Source organism: Dermochelys coriacea, chromosome 5, assembly GCF_009764565.3.
Source record: "Dermochelys coriacea isolate rDerCor1 chromosome 5, rDerCor1.pri.v4, whole genome shotgun sequence".
Lineage (NCBI taxonomy): Eukaryota > Metazoa > Chordata > Testudines > Dermochelyidae > Dermochelys > Dermochelys coriacea.
This window is the reverse complement of record NC_050072.1, coordinates 40,563,888-40,578,316: the sequence shown is the minus strand read 5'-3', so window position 1 is coordinate 40,578,316 and position 14,429 is coordinate 40,563,888. Positions and strand designations below refer to the sequence as shown.

Sequence of the window (14,429 nt, the reverse complement as noted above, 5' to 3'; positions counted from 1 at the left end):
TGGCATCATTGCAGGTAGAGCAGCGCTTAAAGCCTGGGGAGCCAGTCATGTCGGAAGTGGCTGCCGCTGACAGGAATGAAGGAATTTTTTTTTTTTTTTTTTTTTGAGAGAAAAGATAGAAAAATGGTAACTAAGTACTACTGGTAACAACTAACTAACTAGAAAGGTAATTGTAACAAAGGGAGAGAAAAATCTCTAATGAGTCTGCTGAGCTCCGTCTCAGGCCAGGACGGTAGAGAAGGAACTGACGAGACCGGTCGTGCATGTATACTATTAAGGTACACTTGGAATGTGTATATGTGTGGAGCGGGGGTCAGGCTCTGCGCATGCGCGACCGGCAGGAGTACTGTTGTAAAAATCTCAGAGTGAAGGCACAGGGACGCACCAACACCTGGAGTGGAGCACCCACAGGGACATCTCTCTAAAAGAAGTGTAAATTCTTCTTCACTTGGAATCTTTCAAAAAGATATGCTTTAGTTCAGTGACAAGTTGTTGGGCCAGACACAATAATCACCAGATGAAACTCTATGGCCTGTATTTTATAGGACATCAGACTATACCATCATAAAAGTCCCTTCTGGACCTAAAAATCTATTAATCTAAATCTAATAAGGGGCAAAAATAGAACTACAATGTAGGAAATAGGAGTGAAAAAAAATCTATCTTCATTTTGATTGTAAGCTGTTAAGGACAGGTAACTGTTTTTTTAGTCTGCCCAGGAAGATAATTAATGACTTTTAGACCAACAATAGGACTCTTAGTAATATTAATAACCTTTCTTCATTTCAATTTATCTGAAAACAAAGAAAAGCAAGAAAGTTGGGGAAAACTTCAGTTTCACATTCAAAATTGGCAGTTTCAAGAAAAACAGTTCATTTGCTCTACCTGTTCATTCCTTCAGTCTGAACTGTCAAATATACAGTAAGATAGTATATGCACTGTATCACTGTGTCCTTAATCTTCTCTGTCAAAGCTGTTTTATTTGTTAATACAAGGAAACGTGCAGAAGTCATTTCTGATTGATTCAATTTGATAGCCATATAAAATCCTGTAATTATTTTTCACAGCAATTACGTGAAATGACTACTGAAAATTATCACACACTATAAATTATAAATACACAGACATACACACAAATATATCATGAGGAGAAGCAAAAAGATATGAGATGTTTTCCATGCATCTTCCTCAAGGAAAGTGGAGAATCTCAGAAACAGGTCTGTCTACAGATTTTTCAGGGAGAAAAAAGTAAACTTTAATTTAAAGAAAAACAGGTAAAGGCCACCTATAGTTAAGAAATTCTTGACATGTAAATCAATGCATATTTGTTTTCTTGAGTCTGCAAGCCAGAAATAATGCAATATCTTTCCTAAATCCCTTTAGTGTCATTAAGAGGAGTGTGATCATCCAAACTTTGAAGTTTAATCATTAGTGATAATGACCCTCACTATTTATAGCAACAAATAGGAGCTTCCATTAGCTCAGTGAAACCTCTCTTTCTCAACTAGTGCCTGACAGGGGGTCCAGTTTGAAACTTTATCACTTCCTCTGGATTCCCAAACTTAATCTCATCAGTAACCTCTACAATAGTTAATTTCAAACTGTGGGACAGTGCCTTGGCAAAACAACCTACCTAGAATAAAATACAAGTCACCACTGTTCCACTGCAAGTGAACAGTAGGGCTACTTGCATTGAAAGTCTAATGCTACTAGCATTTCAAGGGTTAAATGTTGGAATCACTGCTAACATATTATCAATGTGGTATATGAAAATGTAGATACACTCGAACAACTGGAACATATGCAAGAAGATACTACATCTTCTTAGTTATTCATTCTATGTCCACCATGCCTTATAATGTAGGCAAACATATTTCCCAAGAACAGCGACATGAATAAGATGACTCACAGAGGCAAAACATAGTCAAGTCTGCCCCCATCCCAAGGAGTTTCAAAAGCTGGTGTCATTCTGTCTATAAACATGAGTCTCACAGATATACTGCTTAACAGTAAAATCACATCAATCTCAGCTGAGACCTTTGATATGAGAAAATTACTTATCACTGATTCTATGCCATTGTCTTCTCTTCATCTTCATCAACCTATATTAGGTTGAATAATGTGGTGTAGCTCTCTCCAGCCTTCTCCACACTGTTTCTGATTCTTCTACAAAGAACAGAAAAGACAAAGGAAAAGAAGAAAAAGACGACACGATGGAAAAAAAGATAAGGAAAGGAGACAAGGAGCCACCGCCCACTGTTACACCAAGGGAAAGGAAAGAGAACTCAGGGGCGTTAGTCTCAATCAGAAGATTGGCCCTCCAGATTCCAGCAAGCAAGTCCTATCTTCCCTCTTTTCTTCCCACAGCCCTTCTCCCTGACCCTAGCAATTTCTGTCTCCCCTCTTTCTATATTGCTGCAGCCAAAAGTGCAACTTTTTTTCACTGGAAGAATTCTGATCCACCAGCTCAATAGTGCACTAATTGTAGCCCCTACTGGCAATCATATCTATTGCACTTGCCTATGATTGATACGTATTTCATCCTCTGCCCAACTTAACTGACCAATTCACGTATTCTCTCAACAAAAAGCAACACACAACTCTCCATGTGCCTGATGCGGACATGTTCACTGCTCCTGTGTTCAGAGACAAAAGAGGAAGGCTTTTCTAGACCATTGAAATCCCTGAATTTTTAGGCACCCAATCTCTCTGCCCCTACCAAGTCCCTTATTTTGCTGGGTCCCATGACCCCACTGAATACACAGGTACTTCTGTTAACCAAGGATTATTTGTACCTTGAATGACCTCAACTTTTTACTTTCAGCTGAAAAATGCTACAAAACCCCCTATATTTTAAACTGAATACCTCAAAGCATTTCTTACAGAAGAGATCACAACAATCTAAAGATACTCTCCCCATGTCCTGCCAGCTGTGATTCCTAGTATCATGATTCTATGATTCTCCCATCCTAACCGAAGTGTAAAAAGAGGAAGTTACTCACCTTGTGCAGGAACAATGGTTCTTCGAGATGTGTGTCCCCCCCTTTCCTTCTCTACCACAGAGCCCTATAGAGAACTCCGAAGTAGACGGGAGGAGGGCGGGTTGTGGAGCACCCATAGGGACACACATCTCAAAGAACCATCATTACTGCACAAGGTGAGTAACTTCCTCTTCTTCTTCTTCGAGTAGTGTGCCTATGTGTGCTCCACTGTAGGTGACTCCCGGGCAGTACCCACCACTGGAGGCTAGGACTTCGGAGTGGAGTATTTTACTACAGAGTGTACTGTGGAGTCGAAGATGGTGAGAGCAGCAAAATCTTCAGTGATCCCATAATGTTCTGCGAAAGCATGGGCAGAGGCCCAAGTCGTTGCTCTATAGATTGCTGAGATGGGGTATACCTACGGAATGTGATTGAGGTAAAAACTGACATCGTGGAGTGCATATGGACTCTGGACGGAAGCAAGTTGCACCCTTGATAAGTGATTAATGAAACTAGAGACCCATTTGGATAGTCTTTGAGCTGATATCATAGAGCTTTTCGATCTTTCTGTGGACAAAAGGAAGAGTTATGGGGATTTCCTGAAGTCCTTAGTCTTGTCCAAGTAGAATGCTAATGACCTTCTAATATCTACCATATACACAATTATATCCCAGTTGTCACAATGTGGTTTTGGGAAAAAACAGGGAGACAGATCTGTTGATTCATATGGAAAGTAGGGAGAAATTTGGGATATGGCCTTAGACGTACTTTGTCTTAAAAAGAGCTGTGAATGATGGATGTGCCATCAGGCCGCTATTTCTCCTATGTGCCTAGCTGAGGTGATGGCAATTAGTAATGCTGTCTTCATGGACAGGTGTAAGAGAGAACAAGTTGCCCTGGACTCGGAGGGAGGTCTAGTCAAAGCCCTGAGAACTAGGTTAAAGTGCCAGGCTGCGGCGGATGGTGTCCCCGCGGGAAGAGATTCCCAATCCCCTTAAAGAATCTACACAAAAGTGAGAAGCTGATTTCGCCACGGGATGAACCTTAAGGAAGCTGAGTGAGTTTAAAATGTAGTGCAAAATCAGAAGGAGGAAAGATGAGGTTGGGTCTGTGTGTTTGAAATGACACAAACTTGTAGTAGTTTCCAGTTTGTAGATAAGTATGTCAAGTGGTCAACTTTTGGTTGTGTTGCAACACATCCTTCAGCTTGTCAGAGCATTCTGCCTCTAAGCCTTGGAACTAAGAAGGAGCCAAGCCTGGAGGCGGAGGACCCGTGGGTTGGGGTGAAGGGTGAGCCCGTTGTTTTGAGAGCGCGGGTGAGGGATGAGCTGAACAGAAACAGGAGGGCATACTGCCATCTATTTCAGGTAAGGGACCCAGACTTGTCATGGTCAAGAGGGGCAATAAGAATAACTCTTGCTTTGTCTCGTTGAATTTTCAATAAAATCTTGGATAGAGTAGGACTCTGGGAAGAGACATACAAGTGGGCCCTGCCCTGTGGGAAGATGAGGGCAACTGCCATTGAATGTTTCCCCAGGCTGGCCCTGGAGCAGTAACAAGGACCTTTCTTGTTCCGTTAAGTAGTGAAGAGATCCATAGTCAGGGTCCCCCAAAGGGTGGACATATCTTGAAGCACCTCTGAATTCAGTACACACTCCTTGTCATGAGAAAATTGCAACTGAGACTGTTGGCTCTGACGTTCTGTATCCCTGTTAGATAGACAGCTGAGATGAGCACATTGTGATGGGTGCATCAATTCCAAAGTTTGAGTGCTGTCTTCTAGAGGGAGGAAAGCCCCTTGGCGGTTTATACAAAACATACAGGTCACATTAAAGTCCATCATGACCTTTGTGTGTTGTTTTTGATGAAAGGCAGAAAGTGTGCACAGGCACTCCTGATAGCCCTTAACCCCAAAAGAGTGATATGGAAGGTCATTTCTGTGGAAAGCCTTTTGTCTTGAACCTTGTGGTTGTGTAGGTGATCTCCCAGTGCATTAGGGAGACATGTGTCCCAGGGTGGTGAAAGTGGGTAGTGAGAGGAATGCTCTTGCTTGTACTGTACTAAGGTTGTACTGTACTAAGTCTAGTCACTGTACTGGGGTTAGTATGCCACTACAATGAAGAGAACCTTGGAGAATACCCTGTGTGGAGCAGTCTGTACTGAAAATAATCCTGCTCCAAAGGTGAGCAGTAGGAAATCTGCTGTACGATGGTTGTATTGAGATATGGAAGTAGGCACCCTACAGGTTCACGGCTAGAAAGCAATCTCCTTGCTTTAGAGCTGGTCCTAACTGCTGTGAAGTAGGGCAATGTGACTTCTGAGTGGCGTGACAGGTGTATAGATGGCTGCTGATGCCGTAAGGTATCATTGTTCAGGCCCTTGATCAGCTCATCAAAAGTGCTTATAAGAGACAGTTTGAGAGGTCACGGACTGGGGTGCAACCTGTTCCCACTTTTGAGCCCTGGTCCTCTTACACTGTGGCTCATAACAGCACTGAGATGGTGGATATTGAGAAGACTGTGACCTGTGGTGTGGTTGAGAGGTATATCTTCTCTTCTGTCCCACAGTGTAGATTCCTAAGGAGTGTAATGTGGTCTGAGAATCCTTCAGGATGTGGAGAGAAATTAGTCTTCTCCACAAAGAGTTTGGCCCTTCAAACTGGAAGTCTGTAGCTCTTTGGGCAATCTAAAGAGGAGTAGCCCAAAAAACAAAAACAACATAATCCGCCTCAGTGCCCCTGTCATGGAGACGGGGCAGGCAGCTGTAACAGATACATCCAGTGCTATCTCTGGGACCAGTCTGGCTATTGACTGACCATCTCTAAGAATGGCTTGAATCTGTTCTTTTTGTGTTTCCAGTAATGTTCCAGAAATACATTGGGTTTCCCATAATTAATAAAATTGAATTTGGCCATGACAGTTTAATAATTTATGACTCTCAACAGTAATGTTGTTGACAAATACGCCATCTTGCCAAGCCTGATCGTTTGGAGTTGACTTGGCATCATGTTGCTTGCTTCATGCATTAACCACATCCACTACGATGCAGTTGGGTTGTGGATGTTGAAAACAAAGTTTGCCTCTTTGGTAGAGATGTAGGGTTTTGGGTTTTTTTTTGGTTTGGTTGGTTGGTTGTTTTTTACACTCTGTTGCTGGTTGGTGCGATGGAGACTGGTGTCTGCCAGATGACTTTGGTAGGATCTAGAACCGCCCCATTAATTGGGAGGACAATTCTAGATGAGAAGGTGGTATGCAGAAATGTAGGGGAATCTACAGCTCGTCTGCCACCCTCTTGGTAAGATCCAGAAAGTTCTTAAGATCTTCACCTAGTGATGAGGGTTGGGCAGCACAGCGTCATCTGGGAGTGATGAGGAGAAGTGTGCTGGAGTGGGAGCTTCCTCTTCAGGTTCTTTTTCCTGTTCTGAAAAAGCTTCCTCCTGTCCTGACTCAGGTGCTCTAGACAGCCAGGCTGTAGCAAAGCATCTGGTGGACTCTCCCTGAGAGACACTGGGGATGGTCGTGACATGTGTGTGTATGTCACCCAAGAATTACAATATGGCCTTGTGGGGGGAGAGGGAGAAAGGCAGGCATGGGCGGTGGGCTTACCTCAGGGGGCCCTACCATGATTGTAGGTTAGCTTGATGTAATTGGGTAGGACCCTTGTAGTGTGACAGTGAGCCAAGATGAGGGCCAGGCAAATGATCTCCTCCTGGCCAGTGTCAGATTCTTCAATGGGTAAGGGTGGCACTGACTGGGGTATTGGCAGTACACAGCCCAGTGCCAAGAGTGATTCTGAGTGCTGGGATGTGCTCGATACTGGGGTCCTGGTACCAAGTAATGGGGATTGCGGTTCTTCCCCAATCATCAGGTCTCCAGGGTATCAGAGCTCATGCAGTACCATAGGTTCATCTGGTATCACAGAGAAGGTTCTGTGGTATGTTGTCAGTACTGATAGTTGGACAGAGCACTCCCTAAACGAGAGCTTTGTTGTGCCCAGTACAGAAAGTTTGTTGGTGCCACTATTTTAGAGATGGTACGGTAATTGTCTCTCCCTGGGTACTGAGGCCACAGGTCTCCAGAGTATCAGAGCACCTGTTACCATGGACTCACATGGTACCACAGAGGAGCATCTTTAGTATGCTGTCAGTATGGATGGTTGGGAAGGTGCAGAACACTTCCTAGATGGGAGTTTTGTTGCAGCTTGTACCAAAGGGTTTCTCTGTGCCACTCTTTTTTTAGAGATGATACGGTAATTGTCCCCTCTCCTTAGGGGGCAGTACCATTGACTGAGAGCCTAACTGCTGAAGCCCCTCCGTGCCCTGTGGATGGTGGGGCAGCAGAGCTCAGAGCAGGAGACCCCTTTTCGGGTGTCTGCTTCAGAGCTGCAGTGCAGGTGCCACAGCAGAACTCACAGCAGGGGGCCCCTTATCCCTGAGGTGCAACAGAGCTGCTGGTGTTGTCATACTGAAGTGGCCACTCTGGGGAGCCCCACTGCCTGGCCAGCTACTTGGAACCCATGTGCTGGGATAGGTGCCGATATGGCCACACTGGGGAACCCCTCTGGATGGCCAGTTGCTTGGAGGAGCTCTTTTTATGAGCCTTTCCAGGGGGAGTCTGCTGGTGGCTTCCCTCCTCCCCCCTTTTTCTTCTCCTCTTCATGACTCGACCCCTTTTGAAGTGAAGGCTCCAGGGATGATCCGGGGTCAGCACCCACTGGAGTCCCCTGCAGACTGAAGTGTTTTTTACATAGGGAGGAGTTTTAACTTCAGCTCCCAGCTCCTGTGAGGCTGCCATTTTAGCTGTGGCAGGTAAAGCACTTCTGTGAGGCTCTCCCAAGCACAATGAGAGTGTCTAGTATCCGATGAAGTGAGCTGTAGCTCATGAAAGCTTATGCTCTAATAAATTTGTTAGTCTCTAAGGTGCCACAAGTACTCCTTTTCTTTTAGCCATTAGGAACTAACTCCTGGCAGGAGAGGCACCACTTGGAGCAGAGAGAGACAGGCAAGCCCCTGGGCAGGGGGTGTCATCCTCTAGCAGGAGGAATGCAGAAGAAGGGGTCTTTACTTTTTTCTTTTTTAAACTGAAAATAAAAAATGATGAGTCTACAGATGCCGGAGTGGGGGGAGGGGGTGGCAGGGGGAATGCCCCCAGAAAGGACAGGAAACTGAAGTTCTTTTCCTTTTTCTGTCTAGCTCTTCTTTTTTTTTTTTTAACCCAAAGGAATAAAATAAAATAAACACACACTAGCCTACCTACTTTTAAGGAGAACAAAGGTACCAAAACAAACACTACTTATGCTAATGACACAGATAAGGAAGAGACAACTGCTCATTCAGTCTGAGGCCAAAGTGGTAGGGAAGGAAGAGGGAGGCGGGGTTCACCTGTGTAGTGCTAAATAGCTTGGAGGCAGACCATGAGGGAGGGAGGGCACATGCGAGGGCTCAACAGGACACTGCTACCAATAATCTCCGATTAGAGGCACAGGGGCACGCATACACCTACAGTGGAGCACCCATAGGGACACTACTCGAAGAAGGAAAGGAGTACTTGTGGCACCTTAGAGACTAACAAATTTATTAGAGCATAAGCTTTCCTGAGCTACAGCTCACTTCATCGGATGCATTTGGTGGAAAAAACAGAGGAGAGATTTATATACACACACACAGAGAACATGAAACAATGGGTTTATCATACACACTGTAAGGAGAGTGATCACTTAAGATAAGTCATCACCAGCAGCAAGGGGGGGAAAGGAGGAAAACCTTTCATGGTGACAAGCAAGGTAGGCTAATTCCAGCAGTTAACAAGAATATCAGAGGAACAGTGGGGGGTGGGGTGGGAGGGAGAAATACCATGGGGAAATAGGTTTCAGAGTAGCAGCCCTGTTAGTCTGTATTCGCAAAAAGAAAAGGAATACTTGTGGCACCTTAGAGACTAACAAATTTATTAGAGCATAAGCTTTCGTGAGCTACAGCTCACTTCAGAATACCCCAGGTCGGGGTTCCAGGGGTGTGTCTGTGCGGATTTGTTCTTGTGCTTTTTCAGGGAGTTTCTTGAGCAAATGCTGTAGTTTCTTTTGGTAACCCTCATCACTCTCCTTACAGTGTGTATGGTAACACCCATTGTTTCATATTTTCTGTGTATATAAATCTCCCCACTGTATTTTCCACTGAATGCATCCGATGAAGTGAGCTGTAGCTCACGAAAGCTTATGCTCTAATAAATTTGTTAGTCTCTAAGGTGCCACAAGTACTCCTTTTCTTTTTATAATTCTTGACGTCTGATTTGTGTCCATTCATTCTTTTACGTAGAGACTGTCCAGTTTGGCCAATGTACATGGCAGAGGGGCATTGCTGGCACATGATGGCATATATCACATTGGTAGATGCGCAGGTGAACGAGTCTCTGATAGTGTGGCTGATGTGATTAGGCCCTATGATGGTATCCCCTGAATAGATATGTGGACAGAGTTGGCAACGGGCTTTGTTGCAAGGATAGGTTCCTGGGTTAGTGGTTCTGTTGTGTGGTGTGTGGTTGCTGGTGAGTATTTGCTTCAGATTGGGGGGCTGTCTGTAAGCAAGGACTGGCCTGTCTCCCAAGATCTGTGAGAGTGATGGGTCATCCTTTAGGATAGGTTGTAGATCCTTGATGCTGTGTTGGAGAGGTTTTAGTTGGGGGCTGAAGGTGATGGCTAATGGCGTTCTGTTATTTTCTTTGTTGGGCCTGTCCTGTAGTAGGTGACTTCTGGGTACTCTTCTAGCTCTGTCAATCTGTTTCTTCACTTCAGCAGGTGGGTATTGCAGTTGTAAGAATGCTTGATAGAGATCTTGTAGGTGTTTGTCTCTGTCTGAGGGGTTGGAGCAAATGCGGTTGTATCGTAGAGCTTGGCTGTAGACAATGGATCATGTGGTGTGATCTGGGTGAAAGCTGGAGGCATGTAGGTAGGAATAGCGGTCAGTAGGTTTCCGGTATAGGGTGGTGTTTATGTGACCATCGCTTATTAGCACCGGAGTGTCCAGGAAGTGGATCTCTTGTGTGGACTGGTCCAGACTGAGGTTGATGGTGGACTGGAAATTGTTGAAATCATGGTGGAATTCCTCAAGAGCTTCTTTTCCATGGGTCCAGATGATGAAGATGTCATCAATGTAGCTCAAATAGAGTAGGGGCATTAGGGGACGAGAGCTAAGGAAGCGTTGTTCTAAGTCAGCCATAAAAATGTTGGCATACTGTGGGGCCATGCGAGTACCCATAGCAGTGCCGCTGATTTGAAGGTATACATTGTCCCCAAATGTGAAATAGTTGTGGGTGAGGACAAAGTCACAAAGTTCAGCCACCAGGTTAGCCATGACATTATCGGGGATACTGTTCCTGACGGCTTGTAGTCCATCTTTGTGTGGAATGTTGGCGTAGAGGGCTTCTACATCCATAGTGGCCAGGATGGTGTTTTTAGGAAGATCACCGATGGATTGTAGTTTCCTCAGGAAGCCAGTGGTGTCTCGAAGATAGCTGGAAGTGCTGGTAGCGTAGGGCCTGAGGAGGGAGTCTACATAGCCAGACAATCCTGCTGTCAGGGTGCCAATGCCTGAGATGATGGAGATTCCAGGTTTATGGATCTTGAGCAGCAGACAGAATACCCCAGGTCGGGGTTCCAGGGGTGTGTCTGTGCGGATTTGTTCTTGTGCTTTTTCAGGGAGTTTCTTGAGCAAATGCTGTAGTTTCTTTTGGTAACCCTCATCACTCTCCTTACAGTGTGTATGGTAACACCCATTGTTTCATATTTTCTGTGTATATAAATCTCCCCACTGTATTTTCCACTGAATGCATCCGATGAAGTGAGTTGTAGCTCACGAAAGCTTATGCTTAAATAAATTTGTTAGTCTCTAAGGTGCCACAAGTACTCCTTTTCTTTTTGCAAATACAGACTAACACGGCTGCTACTCTGAAACCTTTTGTTGCACAGTTATTTAGCTGCTGGTGGTGTTGTTTTTGGTAGGATAGTAAACAGTATCAAAATAAAATCTTAATAAAAATATTAAATTTATTACTGTAGACCCAAAGCATAAAGTTAACTCTGCTTAATTTTAACTGTGGCATTTAAGTACATATTTAAAGAATTTCCTCTCCAACCTGAATTCTTCCAAAGAGAAGCATCAGTATGCTCTGGGGTAAATTCTTAAAATAAGGCATCACAAATATAAGAGATTTCTTAACAACTATTAGGAGCGTGTACGAAGGTATGAGCTGCTCATTTCATACCTGTTACTTCCCTCCATCTAATGCAAATGTATGACTGAGAAAAAACACGGGTAATCACAGAATTTAAGATATGTGGAAGGGCAATGTAGGATAACTATGAAAATCATGACCACTTGGACAATACTATGTTACCAAATTTATACCCAAAAAGAGATGTGCAAAAGATACAGAAGGAAGATTAACAAGAAGCGTCTAGCAATTGCAAAGATGGTGGACATGTAAATCTGAAGTTAAATAGTGAACCATCTACAAAACCTTGGCTCTTTGTAATTGCAGTACTTTTCCTTGAAGCACAATTTCGGTCATTAGTATTAAGATACATGGGAAGATCATAGGAGAGGGACTACATTAAGCCTGCCTACTATAAGGAACACATCTCGTCAACCTTCATAATAAAATATGAAGTACTGAAATTAATCTTAGAAAATATGATAGTCATGACCAATTCAGAAATGTTAACTTCTACATTTTCTTTTATGATTTAAAATTTTTCTTCTGAAAAATCTATTTGCTATAGCAATTAGTTCATCAGTCTCCAAAAGCACATAAAAGTGCAGAAAATAATTAAAAGGAAAGCAAAGAAATATTTGCATAACAAAAATTACTGTGTACAGTGTTGTAGTAACACACGCAAAACTATCTTCACCAAACAAGGACATTCCACTGGAGTAGTAGATCACATCATGGAATGGGCCATCCAAATACTCCAAGAGAATCTGCTTCAGTACAGAAATAAAACCCGCTCCAACCGCATACCCCTAATTGTCATCTACCACCCCACAGTGGAACTCATATGGGGTATCAAACAACTACAACCCATATTCAATGGGGACCCCATCCTGAAAAATCTTTCCTGAACCCCCTCTTCTTGCCTTCAGACAACCCCTCAACCTCTCAAAGCTCATCATCAGAAGCAGGCTCCGCACAGACCAGGACACACCAACTCAAAGCAGCACCAGACCCTTCTAGAACAGATGCAAAATTTGCAGACATCTCCAGGGCTACGATTATCAACATTCCTACAACACACCTTTCAAGATTCATAGGTCCAACACATAGAATCATAGAATATCAGGGTTGGAAGGGACCTCAGGAGGTCATCTAGTTCAACCCCCTGCTCAAAGCAGGACCAACCCCAATTTTTGCCCCAGATCCCTAAATGGCCCCTTCAGGGACTGAACTCACAACCCTGGGTTTAACAGGCCAATGCTCAAACCACTGAGCTATTTCCCCTCCACCCTCCCCCCCAAAAAAGTCAGGCACTCCTGCATCCCCCAAAAGGGAAGTTGACCCAGGTCCAGCTGTGGGCTCACAGCTCACAACATGCCTATCACAACATGTGGTGTACCTCATCCAGTGTATTAAATGCCACAATAGCAACATGGGTGAAACCAGACAAATAATATGCTTTCAAATGGATTCAAACAGGAAAATGATAAAAGACAAAAACACCACATCACCTGTGGGTGAACACTTTTCACAAAATGATCACTCTGTATCTGACCTATCAGTCTTCATCCTCAAAGGAAATCTGCACATTACTTTCAAAAGATTAACCTGGGGGTTTAAATTCATAACTGTGTTAGACACTAAAAATCATGGATTGAATGGAGACATTGGATTTATGGCTTATTACTACAATGTATAACTAGTGCCCTACCAAATTCATGGCTGTGAAAAATGCATCACAGTCCGTGAAATCTGGTCTCCCCCATGATATGTGGTCTTTTGTGTACTTTTACCCCATACTATACAGATTTCTTACTTACTTCAAGACACACACACACACACACACACACACACACACACACACAATTTGAAAATTTACTACCTGAATATTAATGATTTGGAATGGAGCCATTAATTCTTTATGTTTTCCTGAGTAGCAAGTAGGATTATTATCTGATTAAGCAAGTAGAATAGTCAGCTATTCTCTACACACAAACGCAATATTATTATTTGATTTGGTGTTAAGCTTTGAGGGGCTTTTATAAAATCAGTGACTGTGCAGTCTTGATGGAACACTATGAAGTCCAACTCAGTTGATTTTTTTTTGCAATAAGTAAGCAAATAAACTATATATAGCTGAATTATATTTCCAAAATTAATTGTCAAGTAACATTCAGTTGCTAAGCAACTTCAGTTAGTTCTACATTTTAATAGCGCTCACACTGTAGTATGAATATACATCATATAGTCTCCAAACATAAGACCCATGGAATCTTTTGTGAAACATATGCCTCCAAGAACATACAGCCTCATAAATAAAAATTACACCATGGAGAATAAACGGATATTTGTGCAGAGATACCTATCAAAATTAGCCTAACAACCAGCAAATATTTTGAATGAAATTTTGGACCCACTGAAGTCAATGGCAACTCTCCAGCTGACTTCAACTCGTCCAGAATGTCACCCTTTGTCTTTAACTAGGAAACAGTCCATTAATAAAAGCCATCATCTGCAGTTTGTTTCTTTGCCTTTTTAAGTACAAAGCACTTAAGATGTTGATTGATTTAAACACAATCAGGGTGCAAGAAAATGGGAAATTCTTTAAGTCAGTCAAAGCTTGTTCAAGCATTGTGAATAGTAAGAATTTTGATATCGCAACTTCTTACTGCCTTAGTTATTTTATTAATAGAACATGAACAACGTTGTTAGTATAGAAAACAGAATCCTTATTATGAAGACTCACCAAGAAGGGCAGACATATTCTGAAAGATTCGCAGCAGCTCAGGAGTAAGACAAGGGCTATTCTCCAATGTCACTAACCTAAGATTAGATTAAATATAACATTGTTTATATTTAGTTCCCTGTTTCGCATAATAAATATGTTAAGAGGAACAATTTTGACAGGTGTAAAAATATTGTAATCTCCTAGTATCGATATAAAATCTCTCCAAATGAAGAATGCCACAATTATTTGAATGATTATCTTTCAAAAGAGTATTTCCCATGCTGCTGGCCTGTGGAATTCTTGCTGATTCTGTCATCTCAAAAGAATGGGGGAAAGAAGGAAACATTTTTATGCTTCTCTATCTTTTGTTTTTAAATGACGGCTGTTTGAAGCTGCTCAGCGGTTTGGAATGTTCAAAGTATCCACATGGCAGGGGGATTAATGGGCAGAGTGCAGGTAAGGTGGATAAAGCTGCATGCTACATGCATCAAGACAACATACTAGCATTCTAGACCT

At 42.9% G+C, this 14,429-nt stretch overlaps 1 protein-coding gene across 8 annotated transcripts in view; it reads right to left on the bottom strand.

The window, feature by feature from the left end:
* The window catches only part of IPO11 (importin 11), a 277,976-nt gene that overhangs the window by 116,341 nt on the left and 147,206 nt on the right, over positions 1-14,429 (bottom strand). For all 8 annotated transcript variants that reach the window (XR_006281719.1, XM_038401357.2, XM_043515249.1 and 5 more), the window contains one exon: positions 13,932-14,008. Coding sequence is in view for 7 of the 8 variants with exons in the window: in XM_038401357.2 (XP_038257285.1) it covers positions 13,932-14,008 (77 nt within the window). In the remaining variant the exon portion in view is untranslated. The remainder of the gene's footprint in view (positions 1-13,931; positions 14,009-14,429) is intronic.